This window comes from Sus scrofa, chromosome 15 (genome assembly GCF_054392235.1).
Source record: "Sus scrofa isolate SSC_HxYL_T2T_F1_AM1 chromosome 15, Sscrofa_HxYL_maternal_Yorkshire_Landrace_v2.0, whole genome shotgun sequence".
NCBI classification, from domain to species: Eukaryota; Metazoa; Chordata; class Mammalia; order Artiodactyla; family Suidae; genus Sus; species Sus scrofa.
Genome location: NC_139397.1, coordinates 64,449,404 through 64,477,322, shown reverse-complemented (window position 1 = coordinate 64,477,322; position 27,919 = coordinate 64,449,404). Strand labels below are relative to the sequence as shown.

Below are 27,919 nucleotides of genomic sequence, written 5' to 3'. Positions count from 1 at the left end.
TGAAAAACCTCAAAGCGTTCCAACGGTGGCTCAGCAGTTAACAAACCCAACTAGCATCCACGAGGACTTGGGTTCGATCCCTGGCCTTGCTCAATGGGTTAAGGATCCAGTGTTGCCATGAGCTGTAGTGTAGGTCACAGACTTCACTTGGATCTCACATTGCTGTGGCTGTAGCATAGGCTGGCAACTACAGCTCTGATTCAACCCCTACCTTGGGAACCTCCATATGCCATAGGTGTGGCTGTGAAAAGACAAAAGACCAAAAAAAAAAAAAAAAACCTCAAGGGGAAGGCCCAAGAGAGGGGTTGGGATGATCCCCAAGTGACAAAATCATTCCTCATTTTAGTGACACTTTCCCTTGTGTTATGAAATACACATGTTCTCACAAACTCACTAGAAAATAAACTTTTATAAAGCAAATTCTAATTTGCCCAGAAAAGTTCAAAAACCATTCCCATTGGGAAAAAAAAAATTCAACATACACACTGCTAGACTATACAGGAATCTGTAAATTCCAGGATTATCCCCCAGTGTTAGCCATTCTGGATCAGTGATATTTGTCACCTGTCCAGTATTCCCCTCGTCCCACATCTCCAAATTAGCCACTTTTTTGTGTTTAAAAAAATATATTTAGGGAGTTCCTATCGTGGCTCAGTGGAAATGAACCTGACTAGCATCCATGAGGATGCAGGTTCGATCCCTGGCCTCGCTCAGTGGGTTAAGGATCTGGTGTTCCTGTGGCTGTGGCATAGGCCGGCAGCTACAGCTCCAATTCAACCCCTGGCTTGGGAACCTCCATGTGCCGCAGGTGCGGTGCTAAAAAGAGGGAAAAAAAAATTGTTCAGCAGATTTGATCAGTAACCAATGGTATCCCAAAGTCCCTTTCAGTCAGGGAATTTTCCAAAATGTAGGCTTTCTGTCATAGAAAACAAACCATCCCCATTTCATTAGTTCCGTCTTCCAGATCCTACATCTGCAGTGTATTTAATCAGGACTCCACAGTACAAAACCCTGGGTAAGAAATATTAGTCTGGACGAGCGAGAAAGATTTAATGTCTGAGAAAATAGTGTGGACCAGCCGTAAAAGAAATGGCAAGAACCCAATCAAGGAAGTGATTTAAAACAGAGTCATCTACTCCTGTAGAGTATTCAGTGGCCTCTGGGGTGTGCTGAACAAAGTGAATTAATAGAGACAGAGGAAGTGTCTTTGTTTGGACTGTACCTTTTCTCCTTAAATTATAAATGAAATACATGGGTCTCTTCAAGATCATTGAGAGATGTGATCCAGAGAATATAGATGTTGTTAACATCACCCCGTCCACATTAGTGCCAACCCTGGCCTTCCACTCTCTCCAGAGGAGTGTCAGTGTTGTCATAAGAAGGGCCCTGGTCTGGTGTGTGTGTGTGTTTGGGAGAGGACGGTGTTAGTGTTTAGTGGAATGGAATACTGCCACGATCCTTTAGAAAGAGGTCCTGGGAACTGAGTCACTTGACAGGAGAGCAGACATTAACGCAACATTGTAAATCAACTGAACTTCAATACATTTTTATTTTGGAAAGAGAGATCATGGGGTAGTGAAAAGGGCTCTGAACTGGGACCTTTTTTTTTTATTGTTTAAAGTTTTATTGAAGTAGTGTTGATTTATAAGGTTATGATCCTTCTTGCTGTACAACAAAGTGGTTCCATTATACGAGTATACACATACATTCTTTCAGATTCTTTTACCACATAGGTGATCACAGAATATTGGGTAGAGGTCTCTGTGCTATACAGCAGGTCTCCACTGGCCAATCATTGCATATACCTCAGTGTGCATATGCCAATCCCAAACCCCCAGTCCATCCCCCCCACCACCACCATGTCATTGGTAACCATAAGTTTTTCAGAGTCTGTGAGTCTGTTCTACAAACAAGTTCATTTGTATCCCTTTTTTTTTTTAGATTCCACATGTAAGTAATATCACATGATGTTTTTGTCTTTCATCATCCGACTTCCCTTAGTATGATCATCTCTAGGTCCACACATTGCAGAGTCCTAGGTCTTAACCAGCAACCAGCATGACCTTGACAAATCTCCCACCCCCCCCTTGCCTTGTGTCCATAACTGTCACATGGAAAATTGGGCAAGGTGTCCTCTAAGCTTCATCTCAGTATAAGAACTTCAAATCATTGTCATTTTATATCTTGAAGTGTAGCTTTCACATACACATGCATATATGTCTATTTATATATATTTCATCTTTTATGCACAAACATTTTATACATTTATGCTTATAAGATATGATAATAACACTTGGATGTCAGTGCTTTCAGACGTTTTTTTTTAAGCCAGTTTTGAGGAGATTTTCTAGTTCAGTCCCATCTAAAGTCAACCATTTGGATGATGAATGTGCAAAGTGAGGAGGGACAACTTTTAGATCTGAAACAAAGGTCACCCATCCCCTTACCCTAGCAAAGCAGGTTGCCAGCCTCATCTAGGAACTGAGCCATTAAAGCAGGCTTCTTGCATTCCACTCCCATTCCTTCACTTAGAAGCCACAGTGTCCTAGGAATTCATCCAGAAATTAGGAAATTTATGGACCTTGACTTTTAATGCTGGTAATTGAAAATATACATGAAGCTGAGTAGCACTCATCCATTCAACAAATATTTACGGAGGACCTACCCTATTCCATTTACGGTCCCCGGGCACTGGGAATAGATGGAAAACACAGTGGTAGACTCTGCATGCAAGTCAGAGGACTGAGGAAGCTGAGAATAAATCTGCACATCAAGGATTCTCAATTCCCAATTTCTTTTTAAGCGCTTTTTTGGTAAGGTAGGGAGAATGGCCTGTGTATATATCAGTTGCTACATATTTCCTTAGCCTTCGGTGAGTCATCATAACAAATACCCACCATTCCCAGTCCATTCCCTGCCCAGACCTCCCTGTGATCTGGCAACTGAAGGGACCATCCCAGACTCACCATGACCCTCTGTCAAGGCCAGTGCTTACACAGAGAGGAGGCTTTTAAATTATTTATTTATTTATTTATTTTTGGTCTTTTTAGGGCCAAACTCGAGGCATATGGAGGTTTGCAGGCTAGGGGTTGAATCGGAGTTGTAACCTCTGTCCTACGCCACAGCTGTAGCAACGCCAGATCCAAGCGTGTCTGTGACCCACACCACAGCTCACAGCAACATCAGTCCTTAACCTACTGAGCAAGGCCAGGGGTTGAACCAGTGTCCTCATGGATGCTAGTCAGATTCGTTTCCACTGAGCTACGACAGGAACTCCTTAAATGATTTTTCAGTAATTTGAATATCACTCTTACCTTGAAGTAAGGAAAGTGATCATCATGACATTAATCAATACATTATTCCCTTGAACTTGAATTATAGATTCAGAACATTTTTCTTTAGTTTTCAGTGTGTGTGTGTGCATGTACATATTCTTCTGTCGTTGATGGAAGGGACGGATTCAAAGCAAAACAATTTACAGGAGGGAAAAGGATTTGAATATTCATCTTGCCTTGGAGCAGAATGGTAAACCTTGCATTTTATCACTTTGAGGCCAATTTCTGATAAAGGCTTTATAGATATGTGCTTAAACATCTTTGCAGTGACCCCAAAGCATGTTTTTCTCTGTATATCTGTCACAGAATTGGTGGGAATAGATAGCACTTTATAAAACAGGTGTTCAGAAATCTAGAAATTTAAATGATTTAGTTCAGAAATGAAACATGCACATGCTCCTTGTACATATGGTCATCATGGCTACTTATTTGAGTTTAGGAAATACAAAAAACATTCCCATTACAGAGACACACCTAACTTGAAAGACGAGGGAAGGCAACATCGTCTCATGCACACGAATCGTGTGCTTTGGCTGAGGGGCACTTGTGGAAGGTCATTGTCAGCAGAAGTCACATCATGGAGCCATCTCTTGTAGTTCCTATCTAAGCAGTTCCCTGGTGGCTCAGCAGGTGAGGGATCTGTCATTGTTACTCTAGTACACGTCTGACTTCCCCTAATTAATGTGGTGGGATCTTGAAATTCCCATCATGGCTCAGTGGTTAAAAAAAAAAAAGCCCTACTAGTATCCATTCCACGAAGATGCGAGTTCGATCCCTGGCCTCGCTCAGTGGGTTAAGGATCTGGCCTTGCTATGGCTGTGTTGTAGGCTAGCAGCAGCAGCTCTGGTTCGACCCCTAGCCTAGAAACTTCCATATACCATGGGTGTGGTCCTAAAAAGATCAGATATATATACACACACACACACACACACATACATGGTGGGACCTTGAATAATTCTTCAGTGGAAGATATCAGTAGAGACGATTTGCATTTACTAATGTTTATCTCACATTGTTGGAGTTTTTATTCAGGTGGGTGTGTTTGCCATTCAAGCTTAGAATTTCTCTAATTACCCAGAGGTCTGTAAGAAGGCCAGTATGATTGCTCTCACAGACATAACCAACTGGAAGACCCTGGGAGGAATCTCTGAAAACTTCTTCTTCTCTGCCCTTGTCCTGCATGAATGGGCTCAGGATGCATTTCTTCCAGTCAGTAAATAAGCCAATAGCTTTTTTTTTTTTTTTTTTGGCTTTTTAGGGCTGCACCTGCGACATATGGAGGTTCCTAGGCTAGGGGTCCAATCGGAGCTACAGCTGCCGGCCTACACCACAGCCACAGCAACGCCAGATCGAGCCTTGTCTGAGACCTACATCACAGCTCATGGCAACACCAGATCCTTAACCCACTGAGTGAGGCCAGGGATCGAACCTGCAACTTCATGGTTCCTATGTGGATTCATTTCTGCTGTGCCCCTATGGGAACTTCTAAGCCAATAGCTTTTAATTTCATTCCTGCTCCTATTTTTCTTGCTATGATTCCCTGTTCCAGTGCCCCTTAATTGTGAGTGAATCATTTAAAAGGATTTTCATGTTAGGGACCCATAATTAACCATGGTTACAAAAGTATAATATACATCAAAAATAAAAACAAAAAATGTACACATCTGAAGTAATCTATTTTGAAAAAAAAAATGTGCATTGCATTAATGACTGTAAGTAAGATGAACTGTCTGGCAAAGGAGAGTTTCCTTTAAATAGAGTGGTAATCACCAAAGATTTCATGAAGGAATCAGAAATTGATCCATGCCTTGGAGACAGGACATTTTTATATAGGAGGCTTGGTGGGAGAAAGGGTATCTATGGAGAGGCAGCAGCTTGGGCAGAAGAACTGAGGTGAGCCTGAGAGTTCATGGTTAACTGGAACATGGATTTGCATTGAGGTGATACAGAAACTCAATCTCATTTGGCATGATGGGACCAGTTTGTCAAAGATTGTAAAGGTAGGCAGAGAATTGGCCATGACTTGGAGGCAATGTGAAATCATGGCAGATTTCTGCACACTGATGCTAGAGAATTGTTCCAGTGAATAAGGAACTGACCAGAGAGAACAGGCAGAGAAGACTGACTCTTCTGCAGAATCAGCTCCTAAGGAATTTAAGAGTACAAAGGCTGGAGAGGGTAAATAAAAATAAAATTGGATTTAAGGATGGAGTTCCCAATGTGGCTCAGTGGTAATGAACCCAACTAGCATTCATGAGGATGCAGGTTCAATCCCTGGCCTTGCTCAGTGGGTTAAGGATCAGATTTTGCCATGAGCTATGATGTAGGTCGCAGACTCAGCTTGGATCCCGTGTTACTATGGCTGTGGTGTAGTCCAGCAGCTGCAGCTCCAATTTAATTCCTAGTCTTCCACATGCTTCAGGTGGGGCCTTAAAAGCAAAAAGCAAAAAAAAAAAAAAAAGTAAAAAGAGGAGTTCCTATTGTGGCACAGTGGGTTAAGAACCCAACATAGTGTCTGTGACAATGCAGGTTTGATCACTGGCCTTCTTCAGTGGTTTAAGGATCTAGCCTTGTGGCAAGGTGTGGCATAGGTTGCAACTACAGCTCTGATTTGACCCCTAGCCTGGGAACTTCCATATGCCACAGGTGCAGCTGTGAAAAGAAAAAAAATTTGAATTCAATCCATATCTTTGGGGGAGGATAGTGAAAAAGATTTCAAAGCATATGTTCTATGAAAAAGGTGATAATAAAAATGGTCTTGGGAGATGAAAACACAGGACATGTCTGGTTTCATGAAAAGAATGGTGATCATGAACTATAATGATTTGTGTGAACTACCGCCCAGAAGTAGAGAACTATCTGGGCTCTTGTCCAGGTGAGTATTTAGTCCATACTGAGCGACTCTATGCCTGAATCTCAAAAGATGACATAGACTCTGGTGTCAAACACATATATGTAGTATTCAGCACCCACAGACATCAATTCCAAAGCATCACAACGCACAAGTTTTGAGGGCAGCCTCAGGCCCCGGCTGTGGGTTGGAGATTGGACCCATCCATCTACATGTGTCATCTCTTCTCAGCTCTGCAGGATGTGGGCTGCAGGCAGTTGACCACATTTGTTCCCTGGCAGAGAAAGGATAAGGCTGGATGTGGGTGGCTGGGTGGGTGTGAAGGTAGGGGTGCAGCTATAAATAGCTACTAAGAACAATGGATACCATGGAAATGCTTTGGGAGCATCCCAGATAACAAAGGAAGCCAAAAATTAAAGAAAAGGTAGAAAAGAAATGAATCACCACCAAAAATAAAAAGGTAGATTGTGTCCCCTCTCTCCTCCCACGCATCTTTGTTTCTTTGTCTCTCTCCCTCTTCCCTCTTATCTGTCTGTCCACCTCTCTACACATAGACAAATACACACACATGCATGTTCATTGCACACAGCAGACACAAAGAGAAGATGAGACAAAGGCATATTGCAGAACAATATATAAAAGACAATACGATGTTTTTGTGGTAAAAAAAAAAAAAAAAAAAGATCTGTTGCTGTCAATTTCATGTAGTTTGCTGCCTATATATATATATATATATATATATATATATATATATATAGCAGGTATGTGTGCACAGAATTGTATATATGTAAAATCACAGAGAAAAATAGCCTAGACTTGTATATACAACTTAACATCCCGGTGGTTAATTCTTGGTGATGGAATTTCTGGGGCTTGTTTGCACTTATCTGTAGGGTGTTTTTTTGTTTTGGTTTGGTTTTGATACAATAACCGTGTAGTAACTGTGTAAATAATTTTTAAAAAATGATTTTTAAGACACGACTATTTAAAACACCACTACACATAAAATTTTCAAAACACTTCTGCATCTTTAGCTTGTAAATACACAAAATAATTATAAGACTGATTAAATAATTACTTATCATCAATTTCCATTTGCCCAGAAAGTACCTCTTGGGAAAACTGTTGTGATTTTTCCCAAACTACAGCTCAGTTGCCACTGGCTCAGAATTACATTTCTCTGCCTGCAAGATCCTTCCAGGCCCATCTGTATATGCCAGCTTCCCCAAAGCCTCTTAGGGAGGCAGAGAAGAACTGAAGCTGAGGACATAGGGCCCCAGTTTTGTTGCCAGGAAGCAGCGATGCCCTCAGTAATCAGGAAAACACAAACCCCAATTAATTGGGAATTCTTGGAGAGGGGCCCAGGCATGGGTTTGTGTTTTAAACTCCCCAGGTGATTTTAATGTGCAGCCAATATGAGGAACCATAACCCTAATGGGATTAATTTACTAAGGGGTCGTTTGAACACGGCCGTGGAGAGAGGTAAAATTAAAACAGAGGATTGGATTGACCAAGGCCAGTGGATGCATGGCCCTGAGCCTTGTGAGGAAATGATTATGCAAACAGAGTAAAGGACCATGAACTGTGGAGTGGGCTGTCCTTACAAAACATAGGGAGGTCAGTGGGCAGCTCTCTCTTGAGCTCACAGGAGAACAATCTTGAATCAGACGTGTCAAACCAGGAAAATGGTCTACAAGAGCAGCTTGCTGACAAGATACTGGTATTTCAGAAAATACGGCAGAACCCAGCTTTGATGCTGCAGCCAGGGAACCAGAGCTCTCTTGGGCACTAGCCACTTCCAGCCCTTTCTGTGAGAAGATGCAGGTGGACACACATGCTGGGCCTCAGCACAACACACACGATGGCAGAGGGGTGGCCCTTTGCATTGTTCATACTCTGCTTTCAGGATTCATTTCAAGTGGATTTCTGTGGGAGGCCTTTGGTAGTTATTCTAAAGATTTATAGGGCTTTCATGCAGGAATCTTCTGGTCTCTGCCCTTCTTTTTACCTGTCATGAAAATAAAGTTTCAACTTGCCCTTGGTCTCAGCAGAGGCCAGGACTAAGACACACGTTTCGTGATTCCCATTTGGGGACCCCTGAAATTAATTGACTAGAATTTCTGATTTTGGATCTCTGCCTTGTCTCCATGCAATAGCACATGAGTCATTTCTGTGCACTGAACAAATATGATCATATCCACAACATGTTAACATCATAATATTATTTATCAGCTTCCATTTATTGATGCTGAACAAGCACTAGCCCTATGCTGAGTGACTTCACAGTTTAATCATGTTTAATCCCCAGGACCACGCTTCAAGGACATTAGTATTCCCATTTTACTGTGGAGGTCACAGAGATAGAGGAAGACAATTCAAGATTTAAATCCATTTCTGATCCTGAGGGTCTGAACTGATCCCAGGGCACCACACCAGAAATGGGTGTCAGCAGGTAGAGGGGAAAACCCCCTCCTGTTCTGCTCTGTGCATCCCAGTGGCTCCAGTCCTTTGTCTAGGAAGCTTAGCCCTGGGCTTTTCAGCCCCGTTTACTCTTGTTTCAGAGCTGTACCTGGTACAATGCTACCACCCCATTTTTATTTTTATTTTTTTTTACAGCTTGCCTATATTCAATTTATTTTTCTGAGATGTAGTTATGTATCTTACCTGCTTTTAATGGAGTTTCATTTTGCTACCCAGCATAATCTTGGTTCCTGTGGTGTAAAAGGAGGAAAATACTGTGAAGCTCAGCCAGAGTTCTCAACAGATGTTCTGCATGTCTCTTTCCGTCGTCCTAGCAATGCATCACTTTCAGATGCCTTAGCCTGGGCCTGCCAGCATCGCTCTGCCCACGCCAAATGCTTCCAGAGAGTGTGCAATAAGCAAAAATGGGAGTCAGGTTAAAATCACCAAAGTCATTTCATTCTGATTCTTGAGCACATTAGCATCTGGACTTGGCGAAGTACCACCTGCTCTCAGGAAAGCTAGTATGGCATCAAATCTGTGCAATAAGGGAAACACAAGTTTTCTGTTTTAAGAAACCTGACTGTGTAAAAATCAGAATAGGATCATATCATCTTGGACAAATTATTATCCTTTGTGAAGATTTGTTTTATTTAAAAAAAAAAAAAAAAAAACAGATTGGCCAGAAAGTACCTTTTGTCATTTAACTTTCCCATTACTGTAAAACAAACAAAACAATGCAATGGTGGCCCATTTGCAAAAGTGTGATTTACACATACCTTTTAAAAGCTACCTCTGTAACAAATCAGATGTCAAAGCACACAAGAGTTATATTTAAAGTACACTGCAAAGGTTTACTGTCAAACTCAACTTTAACTGCAGGAGTGGGTTAGGGTAAGAGATATTCTATGAAGGATTCGGAATATAGCTGTCTTTCTGCCTGGGAGGGGTTATAGTGCAGTCAGCTGGATAATATTTATGAAGTTCTCAAATGTGTACTGTGCGTGATTTGATTCAGTTAAAAACATAATCCAAAATGACAGTGTCTCACCCCGCTTGGCTCGCCTTCAGGCAAACGGAGGAAGGAGGCTATACAAGGTGACCTTTCAAGGTCCCCTACCTTATGGGACTTTGAATGATTAGCCATAACCTCTGTGCCTGTGCTCTGTCGGTGTTCCCTCTACACCCTAAGAAGGTGCTAAAGACATGAATGGTGCCCTGTGCAAGTCCTGTGGTGTCTGAAGTGTAATTTATCCAGGTTTCTCCATCCTGGTGGAGTTGTGTTGCCTGGGACTGCAGGGTCAAGGGCAGGGGAATGGGGAATGGAAGGATGTGGTGTAAGACATGCAGTTAGCCCAGCCACCATGTCTCAAAGTGAATTGCAGGATGACTGCAAGGTAATTTGATGATAGAAGGCAGCTGGAGATGGTGGATGGCGAGCCCTGAAGAGAATGGATAAAAATGTCTCACTTGCTTTAGGAAAAGTCTGAGTGTCTTTTCTCTATCCATCTCATCTGACCGCTGTAGCATTCAGTCCCATGATTTAAAAAGGACACTTTTCCATTAAGAGAGAGCATCCCCATTTTAACAGATGATGAAGATATGAAATAAAAAAATAAAAAAGATTTCTTAAAAACAAATTTTGGGAATTCCCATTGTGGCTTAGTAAGTTAAGAACCTGACATAGTGTCCCTGATGATGTAGGTTCAGTCCCTGGCCTGGCTCAGTGGGTTGAGCATCTAGTGTTGCCACAAGCTACGCCACAGATCACAGATGGCAGCTCAGATCCAGTGTTGCTGTGGCATAAGCCTTTAGCTGTAGCTCCTGTTCAACCCCTAGCCTAGGAACTTCCATATGCTGCAGGTGCAACTGTAAAATGAAAAAAAAAAAATTAAAAACAAATTTTGGGAGTTCCTACTGTGGCACATTGGATTAAGGATCCAGCATTGTTGCAGCTGTGCATAGGTCGCAGCTGTGGCTCCGATTTGATCCCTGGCCCAGGAACTTCCATATGCTGTGGGTGCAATGAAAAAGGAAAAGTAAAACAAAAACTTTAAACCTGCAATAATGTGTCTGTACCCAATAAGAATGGAAAAATACACTTTGGATTTTTTTATCCAGGCCATAATAACTGCAAACCCATGCAGAATCCCTTTAAATATTTATGCATGGTTCATTTTTCTATCATCATATATAGTGAAATAGCATTCCTACCTGAGCAGTCTTCTGGCTGTATATAAAACAGGGATAGGCTGCAAGCTTACTGCTCTCATTATGCTGATAAGAATCTAGCCAATGCAAAAGAAACTCTAGTAAGCCTGAGGGATTTTTTTTTTTTTTTAAAGAATGAAGCAATCATCCTAGAAAAATACTGCAAAAGAGCAAAAATTTTTAAATTAGGATGAAAAGGCAAAATATAGACAACATAATCCGTATTGTTTGCAGAAAGAGAGAAAACATTTCCTTTATAGAAATAGATGTAAAGGGATATAGGAAATACATCTGCTCTTTGTAAATTTATTAAATGCAACTTTCTTTTTTCTCTTTCTTTCTTTTAGATAAAAAACCTCTTCATGAAATAAAACCCCAAAGTAAGTTATTTTTCCTCTTGTGAATATCATTTCATTCTCATATTTGCTACCTTACTGTTGTATTTGTTTAAAGAGCCAAACAGAATTGAAGTTCGTAGGAAAGATCCAGGGTTTTCTGGGGCTTCTCATTGGGTTTGGAGTCACATATCAGAGGTTTAAATGGAAAAGAAATAATGCACATCCCTCTCCCCTCCCTCAGAATAAAAGTAAATCTCTCCAGTTGATTCTGCCTCCCTATATCAGTCCATTTCTCTGCAAATGTCATCTAGGACTCTTCTTTCTGAGGACATTTATGTCATTAAAATTAACAAATATTTGTCAGTACAGACTTTCATCAGAGAAGCCTTGGGCTATAGAATGATTATAAGACTGTCCACCTAAGAGCAGGGAGGGGACATTTGAGAGACAAACCCTGAAATCCATGGCAACTGGGTAGACTAAGAACCTATAGTTCACAGTGAAATGGTCAGGAATTGAAAGTGGTGGATGGGAGCTGGCTTGAGCTCTCTATACATGGGCTAGCTTTCCCGAGAAGCCTTTGAGTTCCCTGCATCTTATGCGTCTGGTAGGTTTGGGGCAAGCAGCACAGGCTGAATGATTGGCAGCTGGGAATTCTACCCTGTGGTTCTCAGCCTGGGCTGAACTTGAGTGTCTGTAGGCCTTTTAACAATCCCCAGCCCAGGGAAATCAAAGTGGGAAGAGGGGACTAAGAACCCAGGAATCCCTATTTTAAAAGTGTCCTCGGTTGATTTCAATGTGCAGCTGTGATTGAGAACTACTGTCTTAGAAACATATTTCTTGAAAGGTAGATCAGTGATAACGTGCAACAGGCTTGGGGTGTGGTGGGAGCTTGTTAAATATGGCCCCCCTCAGAATAAAACACATTATTAATTAGAATCCCCAGTGTGGGGTGGGGGTGGAGCTCCTAAGAATTTGCATTCCAGTATATTCCCAAAATGATTCTCAGAAATATGTAAAGCATACTAGGGAACTGTCCTTATGCAGTTCTTAGTAATAGCAATAGCCAGCTCTTCAGCCAGTTCAGTTTGTAAAGCTTGTGAAAGATGTTTTTGACCAGTATCTCCCATTTGAGTCTTAAATGCATGGCTTTTGACCTTTTAAATACTAAGGTATTAAAATTCAAACAGCTTGGGAGAGTTAACAGCTTTTACTTAACTCTACTTTGAAAGAATTAAGACTGTTGGAGATAGAGGTACCTTGGGATGGGGGTCTGGAGACATGAGAGAAAGTCTCAGTTACTAGCTGTGATGTTTATACTTCGGTATGTTGCTTCAGGTAGGCCTGATGCCATGACTTCTGGAGTCAGAGAACTTTACAGAACATCAAAAACAAACTTTCTGAACTTGTTTTCCCTGCTGTCTGCTGCCCATCAAATCATTATTGGTACTTAGGCAGTGGCCCTCTGAAGTCGTCTGTGTTTCACTTGGAATTTAGAGGAAGACTAAAGCTGGGGACACCTGGTGGGGTGTGTGTGTGTTTACGTGCACATGTTGAGAGAAGGGGAAGAAAACAGGTCATTGACTGTTTGGCTTGTGCCTGTGTCAAGACCTCGGGGTGACCACTGGAGTAGTGGACCCCCCCCCCCGCTGCCTCCTAGCCATAGAGCTCCCATCATCCACTGGTCCCCACATGTGGCACAAGCAAGACCATAGGTGTCCATGTGGCGGCCAACGTGAAAGTTCCTTAGAAATGCATGCGTGTTTCTTAAAAATTAATTTCATGCTTAGTTTGTGCGTCCCGTGCCATTCTAATCTGGTTACATCTGTACTTCCAGCCATAAACCCCACAGTAGCTACTTCTGGTCCTTGGGGACTCCTGAATTAGTTTCTGCTTTGGGTTCTTGCTCCTGAACACCATGCTTAATTGCCGGATACTGCCACGGAATCGCTTATACTGTTTTAATTTGTGATTCCCTAAAAATAAAACCTTAACAGAATCAATGTGATTGCAAAAGGCTCCCAGAGGAATCCGATCCAGGTTCCTGAAGTTATGTGGTTAGGAGTGCATCAGACGAAGGCAGGCTGCAGTTTTGTTCAGTGAAAGAGGGGCTTCGTTTGAGACTCCATGAATCATCACTGATGCAAAATCAAAGTCAATTATGAAGATAATTGAGAAACAGCCTGTTCCTAGGTACAGCCGTAGACACGATCCTCCTCAAGGCCCAGTGGATGGAACCATCACTCAGCCTGGCGCGCAGATCTGTGTGTGGTGGGTCGAGGAGCCGGCTTTGAGTTGCGGGGAGGTGGGGAAAGAAAGTGAAGTCTTCAGATATCTGTTGGCAGATCATAATGACAAACTGGGGAAAATATGTGCACGGCATAGCTCATGAAAGCACTTATTGTAAATGAGATAATTTAATCAATTACGATTCCTAATGTACTAAACCGAATGTTTCATTTTCTGCTTCTGCACATCTTAAATTATCTTCAGGTGCTTTATGAGATTTAATCATAGTTAATAGAAACTTCATTACCATCAAATGTGCTTTCAATAAATGTTGTGTAACAATGTCAGGAGGTGCAGTAAAATATAGTAGGTTCTGAATGGCAAACACGCACCCCCAGAGTCAGACTGGAAAAGGGTTTCATTCAGACAATGAGACTCCCAGAGGCTTGGGGATGAGGGTTTCTAAGAGGTACTGAGCCCCCAAGGAGCACCTGGTTCGCCTTGGGCATGAAAAGGATTTCCCTTCCCCCTAGAAAATAACTCAGAACATTGTCTCTCCCCATCTCTTTCCCAGTAGTTGTTTTGTAACTAAAAGACACATGAGAAACACAAATCCCATTCATTGTTCTCACGTCAGCTACCTTTAGGACGTCATCAGGTGACTGAATCCCAGTAACCTGAATCTCAACTTTTTCAAAAGTGAATTTTTAATCCAGGCCTCCTCCTCTCTTTTCTGGTTCACTGAATAATACGAGATCTTCAACTCAGTTGGGTCCAAAACAGCCTCCTAGACCCCGCTCTTATCCTCTCCCGTCTCCAGCTCAGTTCTCCATGGATCACTACCATGTAACCTTCTCAAGTTCACCAGCTCTCCATTTTCACACTTTCCTCTCCATCCCTCCATTCTCAGCAGCTACTTATGAGGTGTTTCCCCTGATTAGGACATGTTCTATGTGGTGGGGAATCGGTGCTGAGAAAGACACATACAGTGCCTGCTTCCAAGAGACTTAGAGTGAGGGCAGATGGAAAAGAACAACCTAGAAAATATACAGTGCTGAGGGCTGTGAAGGTGGGAGTAGAAATAAAGCAAGGGAAGGGCCTCAGGTGAGGCTGGAAGGAGTGGTACCTTTTTTGTCTAAGGTATTCGGAGAGGGTCTCTGCAATAAGATCACACTGAAGAGCAGACCTGAAGAAAAGCAAAGGAACAACCCTTCTGGATGTCTGGGAGGAGAACATTCCAGGCCAAGGGGACAGCAGGATGCAAAGGCTGCATGGGGGGAGCTTGTTGCAGGACCTGGAGGGACAATTAGGCCAGGATATCGAGCAGAGTGGCACATCAAAGAGTCCATGAGGGCTAGCTAGGGTCAAAGAAGCAGGGCAAGGGGAAGTTGCCAAGCGTGTTATAGTTCATTGTAATGACTTTGACCTTTACTGTGAGTGAGATGGAAAGCATTGAGGGTGTTTATTCATAGTGACATGACCTAATATATTCAAGGATAAACTCTACCTGCTGGGTTGAGTGTAAACATATAGGGAACCAGAACAGAAGCCAGGGAATCTGTGACACTAATCTATCATAACAATGATCTATTCTAATAATCTAGGCTATTACAGTACCTAGGCTACTATAATAACCTAGATTCAAGATGACTCTGTCTTCGAATAGACAGCATCAGAAATTGTAGACATAGTCCATAATCTGGATGTATTCTGAAGGCAGAGGCAGGAAGATTTGCTAATGGATTGGAGTCTGAAAGAGAGAAAAGCCTTGGGGATGATTCCAAAATTTGGGCTCAGCAACTGGAAGGATGCACTTGCTGTTACTAATCTGGGGAGAACTTGGAACACATCTGGAGGGAGACTCAAGGGGTCATTTTCACAGATGCTAAATTTGAGATACCTCTGCAAATAAAGATGGAGAGGTTAAGCAGGCAGTTGAATATACGAGTCTGGAGATCAGAGGAGAGTCCTGGCTGGTGGCATAAATCTAGGGTTTGTCAGAGTCCAGATGATGGTTAGGCTGTATGAGATCACTGGTTAATGAGTGTGAATAGAGGACTTAGCCCTAAAGGACAGTAACATCTAGATGTAGAGGAGGTCAGAGTCACTGCAGAGGAGACAGAAGAGTAGCAGTCAACATCATAAGAGGAAAAAACAAGCCAAAAGAAAATTGTGTCCCAGATGAAAAACAATTTTTTGATTTTTTTTTTTCTAAATGTTTGTTCTGGCCATCTTTGCTAACCAGGATTTCTGCCATTGCTTCCTGTATCCAGTCTCGCCTGATATCAATGTGATCTTTGGAAAACATCAATTCTGGTCACATCACCTCCGTGTTTAAATCTTTTCCATATCTGACCATTATTTTTAAGATCAAGTCCAAAGTATTTAATATGTATGTATATGATCTCATCTCAGATGACTTTTCTTTTTTATCTGCTCTGAGGGATTTTTTTTTTAGTTTTATTGAAGTAGAGTTGATTTACAATGTTGTGATAATTTCTGTTGTACAACAAAATCCATTCTCTTTCAGATTCTTTTCTCAGATTATTACAGAATACTGGGCAGAGTTCCTTATGCACTACAGCAGGTCTGTGTTGGCCAATCATTCCATATACCACAGTGTGCACATGCCAATCCCAAACTCCCAGTCCATCCCTCCCCTCAGATGGCTTTTCTTAATCATGTCAGCTTCCATCAAACATCTTAATCACTAGGTATTTTTCTTTCTACCCTCTCACCACTTCTCATATTCTTCAGCCAAAGTTTCTGAATTTTTTGAATACCGTGTGCCCATATCAGTGTATAGCACCTTAAACCCTGTTGTTTCTGCCCAAAAACACTTTCTCTCCACCTAACTTTTTTTTTTTTTTTTTTTTTTTAGGCCCACATGTGCAGCACATGGCAGTTCCTAGCAGGTTAGGGGTTGAATCAGAGCTGCAGCTGCTGGCCTACACAACAGCCACAGGAATGTACGATCCAAGCTGAGTCTGTGACCTACACCACAGCTCATGGCAACACCAGATCCTTAACCCACTGAGCGAGGCCAGGGATCGAACCTACATCCTCATGGATACTAGTCGGGTTCATTACTGCTGAACCACAGCAGAAACTGCCTCTCTTCACCTAATTGTATCTGTTGAATTTATCCTTCCTTCAGGTTTTGGTGTAGGTGTCACTTCTTTTGCATGGCATTTACTATCTTTCCCCCACCCCACCCCCCACCAAGTCTAAGGTCATTACTCCTACAACTGGTCCAATGTCAAACAGTTTCCCTATTTCTCTATCATATGTTCATGGCCTTTATCCAGGGCTGGATTCCCTAACAGACGTAATTCCTGCCCTCTAGTAGACAGTACAGAGTCTTATTCACCTTTATGCTTGTAGCATTTACCACTGTGCCAAGTTATGTGTATGTTCAGTAAATAGTTGTTATTACAGTCTTGCATCCTCCTGCTAACTCCACCCTGAGCCTTTTATCATTAAGGTAATAATAAAGACTTTGCTCCTATATACTTAACTCATTCATGTAGTAGATATTTATTGGTCAATTTTTTAAAGTTTTGGCCACTCCCATGGCATATGTCAGTTCCAAGGCCAGAGATTGAATCTGAGCTACAGCAGCACCTTACACAACAATGCCAGACTTAACACTGTGCCAGGACAGGGATCAAACCTGAGCCTCCACAGGGACCCAAGCTACTGCAGAAGGATTCTTAACCCACTGCAATTATTCTATATCAATAATTTTGGCCCAGTGAAATGTGACGGAAAAAATAAGGAATTTTCATCCTCACAACTTCAGTACAAGGTAGAAGATGATAGAAGATTTGAGAAAAGGGGAAGTAGCGAGATAGATAATCATCTATTCTGTGCCAGGTGCTATGTTTGAGTCCAAATTGTGAGCTTCCAAGAATCATTTCTATCAAAGAATGAACCAGATGTGACCTTATAAGTCTGAAAATTAGGTATTTCTCTTCTTCTCACTAACACTGATTCTAGTCCATTCCTTTCCTCCAAGCACACTGCCTTCATCCATAGTAGAATAATGTGGATTGTGGGAATCCCTATTCTATATGCTCCTCATAGGGTTAGGGAACTCCTCAGAAGATGTGCAGTCTATACTGGCAATTTGAACATTTTCTTTCCGGCTGTGTACACTTGAATGATGCCTTGAACCCACAGAATTATCTGTGACTTTGAATCATAATATCTTTAAATTCTCAATAAACTTTGAGATTCTTCGAAGCTAACATTAGACTACTGGCATCAGTGCTGATCTTCTAGCCATGCCTTAAAACACATTTTTTTTTCCTATTTTACCCATCATTTTTCCTCATCTCCTGCTGATTATTTTCAATTACATAAATATAGCACTTGCCACAAATTGCATGACTCGCTTGTCCTTCAGAATCGTTCCCACTGTGAATCAGTTCAATCCATGCATATGTGCAACATTTGTAATTTTCTTACCACCTTAAGACTTTTTTCTAATTTTCATTCCATCATAAGTGTATGCCTTTTCCTATCACCAGTTTCAATAACATCGTTGACTTCACTGGACACAATGGGATTTTGTTCATTAAATACCCTAGAACTAAGCACAGACACAGTAAATGATGGATCATTATGTTCTTTAGCATCAGAATAACCCAGGGTACTTGGTAAAAATGTGAGTTCATCCTCAAAAAACTAAATATAGAACTATCATATCATCCAGGAATCCCAGTCCTGGGCATATATCCAGACAAACCTTTCATTCAGAAAGATACATGCAGTCCTATGTTCATCGCAGCACTATTCACAATAGCCAAGACATGGAAATAACCTTAATGTCTATTGACAGATGAAAGGATTAAGATGTGATACATATACACAATGGAATATTACTCAGCCATATAAAAGAACAAAATAAGACCATTTGCAGAATCATAGATGAACCTAGAGATTCTCATACTAATTGAGTAAGTCAGAAAGGGAAAGACAGATACCATATATCACTTATATTTGGAATCTAAAATGTGGCACATAAGGAACCTATCTACAGAATAGAAACAGACTCACAGACATAGAGAGCATACTTGAGGTTGCCAAGGTTGGGGAGGAGTGGGATGTACTGGGAGTTTGGGGTTAGTAGATGCAAATTATTGCATTTGGAGTGAATAAGCAGTGAGGTTCTGCTGTATGTTCTCTGCACGGGGAACTACGCCCACTCACTTGTGATAGAACATGAGAGAAAATGATATGAGAAAAAGAATGCATATGTATGACTAGATCATTTTGCTGTACAGCAGAAATGGACAAACCATTGTAAATCAACTATAATTTTAAAAATAAATTTAAAAAATTTTAAATGTGAATTCGTAGGGCACAGCTCTCCATGTGTTAGTATATTCAAAGTTATAGAGTTTATATCTTCAATTTGCAGAATCGGAAAAATGAAAGGGAACTCATTTTCTTAGGGGGCTGGAGTTAAAATCCTGATTTTGACTCTACTTTTCATTTTACCTTGGTTTTCCTATCTGATGGGAAAAAAACATAGTTTCTTTGCAGTCAAAGGTAGAATTACCAGATAAAATACAGAACCTGTAGTTATATTTAAATTTCAGATCAATAACGAGTACATTTTTAGCAGAAGCATACCCCAAATATGGCAGGGGAAATACTTCTACTAAAGATATTCATTCTTGATCTGAAATTCAAATTTAACCATGTCATGTTTTTATTTGCTTCATCTGGCAACTTTATCTAAAAGAAAGAATAAAATGTGTCAGAATGTGCCCTATCAAAAAATAGATTACCTCTATTGTCAATCTTGGAAGAACGGTTAGAATTAAAATGTTAGAGGAGAGAGCTTTTTAGTAAGAGCAAAAAGTCTGGACAAAAAGGAAAAAAAAAAGCAAATCTACTAAAGTACAAGGTCTACTTGAAAAAATGGATATAGGCAGCTCTCATTTTATTGTGTTTTGCTTTATTGAGCTCTGCAGATATTGCATTTTTTAAACAAATTGAAGGTTTGTGGCAACCCTGTGTTGTCAGATGATGGTTACCATTTTTTAGTAACAAAGTATTTTCTAGTTAAGGCATATCTATTTTTTAGACATAATGCTATTGCACACTTAATAGATGACACTATAGTGGAAACATAACTTTTATATGCACTGGGAAACCAAACAAGTTTTGTTACTTTATTATAATATTCGCTTTATTGCAGTGGTCTGGAACTAAACATGTAATATCTTTGAGGTATGTCTGTAATCAGATTTAGCCAAAGAGGAGGGTCCATATAGATGAAAAATAGGCAAAAGCAGCTGAGAAATAGAATTGGGCAGAGCAGAAGGTGTCTTGAGCCTTAAGGTAAGTCCCTGTTGCCATGAACTCTATACGTAGACAGTTGCTGAAAGGTCCTGGAGTGGCTATTCCAGAACCATGTTTGGGAAGAGCAATCCACTTAAAATGGTCCAGAGCGAACAAAGATTGGGGCCTGGGTACCAGCTAAGATGAGGCTGTGCAACAGGCTATGGGTGCCTCCTGTTGTATCTGAGATAGGAGAAGCACTGAGGATGCAGTCAGTAAGTGTGTGAGTAGTTCAGGGAAGGGTCATTAGAAAGAAAAGGAAAGATGACTCTTCAATTTCAGTCCTGGTTGCTCATAAGATGTCATTACAAGAAAAAAAGGAATCCAAGGAAAGAAAATACTTGAAGAGATAAGAACAGTTAATTTGTAAATCAGATGACAAATTTGAGATGTGAGCACAACACACACTTGCATGATGGTTTTTGTCCATGGAGAAGGAGAGAACAGAGAATGAAGTCTTTGATACGAGGCAAGGCAGGAGATCTGATTGTGAGAGGGTTTGGCCCTGTAGGAATAGTTAGCACTGTCTGCGTGTGAGTGATTATCTGACTAGATGAACAAAAAGGGGCAAGAACTCAGCTTTAAAACCCCTTTGCAGAACTCTGAGAAGGAAGGGTAGTTGCTGAACAATGAGAAAGGAGAAAATAGGAGAATCAAATTTAAGGGACTTTTTGTTTTTCCTAGACGGAAGGTTGGCACCTCTTATTGCTGCAGAGCAGTGGCAAAGAATAAGACAAAGAATATTACTATTGATGAGATGGTTGTGAACAGTCTTCAAAAAGGAATGGTGGTTTGGGCAAAGGACTGGCTTTAAAGGGTAGGGGAATTAAATATAGAAATAGTGAACCAAAAAAATCATTCAACAGTCTGGCAGGCTAGGCACATGTTAAAAAGAAATAAAGTATGTCTGTAGGTTCTGATAGGAAATATCTGCAGGATATCATCCATGGGGAAAAAAGCAAAGTACAGTAAAGAAAATAAAATATGGAAATGTAATAACTATCTAATAATAACTTTTAGAATAAAAAATGGACTTCTTTCCCTGAAAGATCTCATAGATACTGTCAAGAAAGGTTGGCGCCTTGTATCTGGAATCTAATATATGGCACAAATGAACCTATCTACAGAGAAGAAACAAACTCATGAACAAGGAGAACAGACTTTTGATTTCCAAGAGGGAGATGGAGGGACTGGGAGTTTGGGGTTAGTAGATACAAAGTATTGCACTTAGAACAGATAAGCAATGAGTTTCTGCTGTATAGCCAAGGGAACTATATCTGATCACTTTTGGTAGAACAGGATGGAGGGTAATTTGAAAAAAAGAATGTGTGTATATGTATAAATGGGTCACTTTGCATAAATTGACAACATTGTAAATCAAGTATAATAAAAATTTTTTTAAATGGTTGGTACAGTGGGATTGGCAGCATCTTGGGAGCGCTGAGATTCGGGTTCAGTCTCCCCTCTGGCACAGTGGGTTAAGGATCCGGTGTTGCCACAGCTGCAGCTTGGATCTGATCCCTGGCCAGGGAGCTTCATATGCCAGGGGGTGGCCCCAAAAAAAAAAAAAAAAAAAGGTTATTCTTGGAGTTCCTGCTGTGGCACAGTGGGATAATGATCCAGCTTGTCTCTGTGGAGGCTCAGGTTCAATCCCCAGCCCGTTGCAGTGGGTTAAGAATCCAGCGTTGAGGAGTTCCCGTCGTGGCGCAGTGGTTAACGAATCCGACTAGGAACCATGAGGTTGCGGGTTCGGTCCCTGCCCTTGCTCAGTGGGTTAACGATCCGGCGTTGCCGTGAGCTGTGGTGTAGGTTGCAGACGCGGCTCGGATCCCGCGTTGCTGTGGCTCTGGCGTAGGCTGGTGGCTACAGCTCCGATTCAACCCCTAGCCTGGGAACCTCCATATGCCGCAGAAGCGGCCCAAGAGATAGCAACAACAACAACAAAAGACAAAAAGACTAAAAAAAAAAAAAAAAAAAAAGAATCCAGCGTTGACACAGCTGTGGCTCAGATTGAATCTGTAGCCTAGGAACTTCTATATGCCGCAGGTGAAGCCAAAAAAAGAGGTTATTTTTGGAAAAAGGGTAATTGGAGGATAAGTTTTCTCTTGGCATAGTGTAACTTTTTATACTTCCTAAGCCTTTTTCTCATTGTATGCATGTATTCTACTTTTTCTTTTAACAGGGACAGAGGTTAGCTGGTTAGGGAAATTATGGAACATGGATCAAGAAATGTTTAATGTTATAAAAAATGCTCTTAAGTTCTTTTCAACAAAGAGCTGAGAGTTCTGTGGATGTAAAAAACACTGCATCTTTGAGGGCTTATCAGAGACTAAGTCAGGAGAAGGATTTGGAGGGAGGTGATTAGAAAACTAGACTGTGTGTGTAGGCAGAAGGCAAGGCTCAGGTGTGGAAGAAAAGTTTAGAGATGGGAGACTAAAAGAGAATAATGAATGAGGTCAGGTCCCTATGGAGACAGGAGAGGGTGGATCTGAGCTGGCCCGACACAGGAGGAGCAGCTGTTTGGGGGAATAGAGACAAGGAAAGGAAAAACACAGGACAGAGCAGAGGAATTTTGAGTTGTAGGGAAAGGAACTCCCATAGAATGGCCCCTATTTTTGCAAATAGAAAGGGTCAGGTGGGAAGCAGGGGTGTGGAAGAAAGAAAACAAAGTTCAGAGTTAACTTTTTTTTGTTTTGTCTTTTTAGGGCCGCACCTGCAGCATATAGAAGTTCCCAGGCTAGGGGTCAAATCGGAGCCACAGGCCACAGCCCAGCCATTCGGATCTGAGCCACGTCCTCGACCTACACCACAGCTCACAGCAACACCAGATCTTTAACCAACCAAGCAAGGCCAGGGATCAAACCCACATCCTTATGGATACGAGTCAGGTTCATAACCCACTGAGCCACACCGGGAACTCCCAGAGTTAACTGTTTTGATGAATAGTGTTACTTGGTCATAGGACATTAATAAAATTTTTTAGCTGCAAGGAAGTCCCAGGTGAGTTTGCAGGGCATCATTTTGTTGAGGCTACCCACTGGCATAGTTTGCATGTTCCTCCTGTAGGGCAAGGTAACCTGGGTACAGAGAGGAGAGGCGGCAAGCCACGCTGCAATGGCCATTTGGGAGTGAAGGCGAATGTGTGTCCAAACTCTACCTGTGCCATTTTCTCATTACAAAGCCTTGAGTCAGTCTCTACCTTATCGGGACCCACGACATCTTCTAGAAGAGAGGAAATATAACCCCTGCCTCAAATAGGGTTGTGAAGATGAGAATATGATCATATCTGTAGCTGTCAGAGAAGCAAGCACAGAGTGAGTGCTCCATTATTGGGCTGCCGTTGTCATCAAGGGGGTCAGGCAGTGTAATCAGGATAGCAGTTAATAGCTGGATAGAAACTTGGCCAGAGAATTGATTCTGGAGCCCAGTGGCCTGGGATTGAATCCCAGCTCTGCTACATACTTATTTTGAGGCTTTGGGCAAGACAAGTGGTTTTCTTGCCTCAGTTTACACGTTCCATTGGGCACATTTTTACAAGATTGTTGGAAGGAGGAAAGTGAGTTAATAAGTATGAAGTTGCCAGATCAGTGCCTGGCATATAGTAAATGCCACTAAAGAATGTGCTATTGGGAGTTCCTATTGTGGCTCAGAGGGTTTAAGAACCTGACATAGTCTCTGTGAGGATGTGGGTTCAATCCCTGGTGTCACTCAGTGGGTTAAGGATCCAGCATTTTCTTAAGCCTCAGTGTAGGTCACAGATGTGGCTTGGATCCAGTGCTGCCATGACAGTGGTGTAGGCTGCAGCAGAAGCTGTAGCTGCAATTCAACTCCTAGCCTAGTACTTCCATATGCTACAGGTGTGGCTATAAAAAGAAAAATAAAAAGGATGTGCTGTTGTTGTCATTCATGAGGAGGAAGTTTTGGAGAATGGCAAGTTGGAAAGGCTGAGATGCTGATTTGTGAAGGGGCTTTAAGATTCCAAGCAATGTAGATATAATTGTAATTGATCACCAGGGTTGACCATTTAAATCTATGTATTAGGGAGTCCCTTCATGGCTAAGCAGTTGATGAACCCAACTAGGATTCATGAGGATGTGGGTTCGATCCCTGGTCTTGATCAGTGGGTTAAGGATCCAGTGTTGCCATGAGCTGTGTGGTGTAGGTCACAGATGTGGCTCGGATCCTGTGTTGGCTGTGGCTGTGACATAGGCTGGCGACAGTAGCTCTGATTCAGTCCCTAGCCTGTAAACTTCCATATGCCACAGGTATGGCACTAAAAAAGCAAAAAAAAAAAAAAAAAAAAAAGCTATATATTAAAGGGGAAAAAAATGTTGCTTCTCAATGGCAGGAAGTGTAACAAACTTGAACGATAACTTCTTTCTGTTTCGGCAGGCAGTTTATTATCTTGACACTGCCCTTTGTACCCATAACACTGCCTGTGCTGGGTGAGGAGATGGCTGCTTCTGGGCCTTATATGGAGGCCAGCAAAGCAGCAGACTGTATGCCCTTCTGTTTGTTTTGCTTTTCTCAGCCCTCTCTTTGTGAATATTTATTGTTTGAATTCCTTAGTAATTTGCTGTCTCATACACTTAATAATTCAAGTTGCTGAGGGTTTTTTTCTCCCTGAATTGGGAGCAGTGGTCATTGTACAGTATTTAATGAGATAAAACAGAATTGCCTATGTTTTGAAAGGCATTTTGCTGTGCTCCTTTATTAATTTTACATAGCTATTCTAAAATAGATTCTAATCTGATGTATAGTTAAGCTCATAACATGGGAATTAAGTTTCCATTAATAAATGGCATTAATATGTCTTTCAGATGAAAATCCTATGAAGAACGAAAGGCAAACTAAGTAAACAGCTCTTCTGTTTAGTCCTTTGAGGACGTAAATTACTATAAATGACTAGGTGGGATTATAATTCATGGAGACAACAATTTGTTAATTCCTCTTCCTTGAACTCTAAAGTTTGAAGGGGCTTTGAAAGGTCATTTAGCCCTTCTAACCAGGTTTGGCCAAAAAATAAAACTACAGGCTGTCTTCGAGTCTTGCTGGTTTTGAAAGACTCCAAAACGAGATTTCACAAGCTCCTTCAGATCTATAGTGCAGCTTTTTTAACAACCCTCCTTGCAGAAAAGGTCATTTTAATATCTAACCAGAGTCTCAATTGCTGTAATAAAAGGCCAGGTCCTCCTTTTTAGCCCTTGTTGGAGATGGTGCAGAGCTAGTGACTAGATTTATCATAAATGAGCACCTCGGAGTTCCCATTGTGGCTCAGTGGAAATGAATCTGATTACGATCCATGAGGATACACGTTTGAGCCCTGGCCTTGCTCGGTGGGTTAAGGATCTGGCCTGTTATGAGCTGTGGTGTAGGTCGCAGACGGGGCTCAGATCTGGCGTGGCTGTGGCATAGGCCGGCAGCTACAGCTCTGATTCGACCCCAAGCCTGGGAACCTCCATATACTGCAGGTGCTGCCCTAAAAAGACACAAAATATAAAAAAGAAATAAATGAGCACCTACTGTGGGCCCCTTATAACACGTCATACATTAAAGATCATCCCAAATGACTTTATACTTCTCTTTCCTCCAGGCCCGTGAACCCGTGAACATTTCCTTTTCAGGGTCCTTGTTCCTAGCTTTTCAGTTTTGCAGCTTTTCTCTATAGATATTCCACACTCCTTACAGCAACAAACAGATTCCTCTGTGGTTCCTGACTAGTTTGGGAGTTAAGAGATTTCACAGTCAGTTCTTGTTTTCATTTTCTTTAGCTTATAGAGTGCACACATTTTTTTTCTACCATGCATTGGGTCCTTCTGACGTTTGCCTGAGGCTTTTATGACTCTTGGAGAGAAGAAAATAGGGATGAACACACAGGAAAGACCTCAGTAACACATTGAGACATAATCAGAAGGTCAGAGAATAGGACCCTGTGCTCACAAAAGGCAGAATGGTCTGGTCAGTCACGGGGTAGCCACACTTTTGTTCACAATCAGTTTGAGGAAACAACCCAGTGCCATACACATGTGGGAGCTCACAGGCAGGAATAAACATATGTGTGTGTAAATATAAAGGAACAGAGAGGCCCCCGTGGCAGGGGTTCTACAATCAGCCTCAGACTGGGGCTTCTTTTCTACTTCTCCCACCACAGTCTGAGTCCAGGCCAGCGGTCAACACATAGTCACGCACAATGTATTCACCGATTTCTGTGGGAAATTACAGAGATGTCACTGTTTGTAAAGACTTTAAAGCAGCTAGAGAGAATGCCCTGGCATTCAGGTAATTAGCCATAAAGAGAACCACAAAATTAACCAAAATGAGTTCTAGGAACCGTAAGTGATCTAAGAGTTTAGAAAACCACGGGTTGGCAGGGGTGGCTGCGTTTGCTAAGACAGTCACCTTCTTGGAGGAGGGGGGGGGCCTGTGCTAGCACCTGGCAGATGGGTAGATAAAGATGGGTAGGGAACAGGTGCCTCAGTGGGTGGGGGATATACTGCACTGACCCATCATTGGAATCTGAAAGGGGTACAGGGCCTTTCATAGCCGGGTGTACCTAGCAGGTCAGTTAATTACCATCGAATCTGGTGGGGCAGTGCGGAGTGCCTGAGCACAGGGATAGACGTAGAAGCTGCCAGGTCCTGGGAAGAGCCTGCACCTTGTGGCCATGAGGCTGGAGTGATACCCCTGGAGCATCAGTGGCTTCTGACGTTCTTCTGACACAGGCTGCGTGTGTGTGCTGCTGTGCACACACACGTGCAGGGGATGATACTGCATGGGCACACCTTCAGGTGCCTGCATGCTCACAGACACACACACACACACAACCAGCTTTCCCCTTCTCCCATGAAACTGTGGTGGAGAACGTGGAACTAAAGCTCAGGTGCTTCTGATGCCAGTCCTAAACACACATGAAAAGGGAATTGATTATAGTTTTCATAAGCCTTGGTACCCTTATAGGGAAACCCACTCTGCTGTCCTGGAGAAACAGATGAGGAAATGGCAGGGAATGAGAAGAAAAGAGGAGGTGAAGTAAAAGCAAGTAGATGGCAGGGGGAGAAAAGAGAAAGAAAGCAGCACAATGACCTTGAGCTGTAAGGATGGTTGGTCACACCTCTTGAGATGTGTACACATGACCTTCAGGACTCGTGTCTCCCTCTGTAGCTGCATGTGGATACCAGGATCCTATCACCACCTTATCCTTTACCACATTCATTCATTCATTCATTCATTTTAGTGACTGTAACAAAGAAACAGACTAACAGATCTAGAGAACAAATTAGTGGTTAGCAGTGGGGAAAGGGAGGGGAGGGTCAATAAAGGAGTAGGGGATTAAGAGGTACAAACTTTTATGTATGAAATAAGGTTCAAGAATATCTGTACAACAGAGAATATAGCCAATTTTTTTTTTCTTTTTGCTTTTTAGGACCACACCTGCAACACTATGGAAGTTGCCAAGCTAGGGGTCAAATCAGAGCTACAGCTGCCAGGCTGTGCCACAACCACAGCAATGTGGGATCAAGGCTGCATCTGTGACCTATGCCAGAGCTCATGGCAATGCCGGATCCTTAACCCACTGAGTGGGGCCCAGGATCAAACCTGCATCCTCATGGTTACTAGTCAGGTTTGTAACCACTGAGCCATAATGGGAACTCACTTCACCACATTTAGACAAACAATGGAGAATATGGTCCATGTGTTAATTCACCCATGTATCCTCATGTCCACTGCATGGTTGAATGAATGAAATAAGATCCTGAACCTTCAAATTCCCAGGACAGGTTATTCTTGTTAAATGAATCCCATTTTGCTTGTCTTTCTGTAGGAGTCTGTGGACCTCTGGCTTATAGAGCAGACTGTGCAGCAGGTGCCAGGCTGAGCCTCATAAGGAATCAGTGTTCTCCATACAAGTCTCTTCCCTGACCCTATCCCTGAAATCCTCATTCATTTTTTAAAATTCTGCAGCATTTCATTCTCTTTAAGTCCAAGAGATTCAGCCAATATATCTGGGAGAGGAAACACAAAGAGCTCTGGCCAAAATTTATACCTCAGTCTGAAGACATATGTAGGGTCCTTTCCTAAAACAGGACATGTATCTGGAGGACAGAGAATTCTGGTTACCTGGGCAGTAAGAGAGTGGACAC

At 42.0% G+C, this 27,919-nt stretch overlaps 1 protein-coding gene across 16 annotated transcripts in view; it reads left to right on the top strand.

Annotated features, from left to right (window-relative positions):
- Positions 1-27,919, top strand: part of UNC5D (unc-5 netrin receptor D) — a 613,063-nt gene that overhangs the window by 491,131 nt on the left and 94,013 nt on the right. For 8 of the 16 annotated variants that reach the window (XM_021076125.2, XM_021076134.2, XM_021076132.2 and 5 more), the window contains one exon: positions 11,205-11,237. The exons of the other annotated variants lie outside the window; for them this stretch is intronic. In XM_021076125.2, the coding sequence (XP_020931784.1) occupies positions 11,205-11,237 (33 nt within the window). The remainder of the gene's footprint in view (positions 1-11,204; positions 11,238-27,919) is intronic. 16 annotated transcript variants of the gene reach the window in all.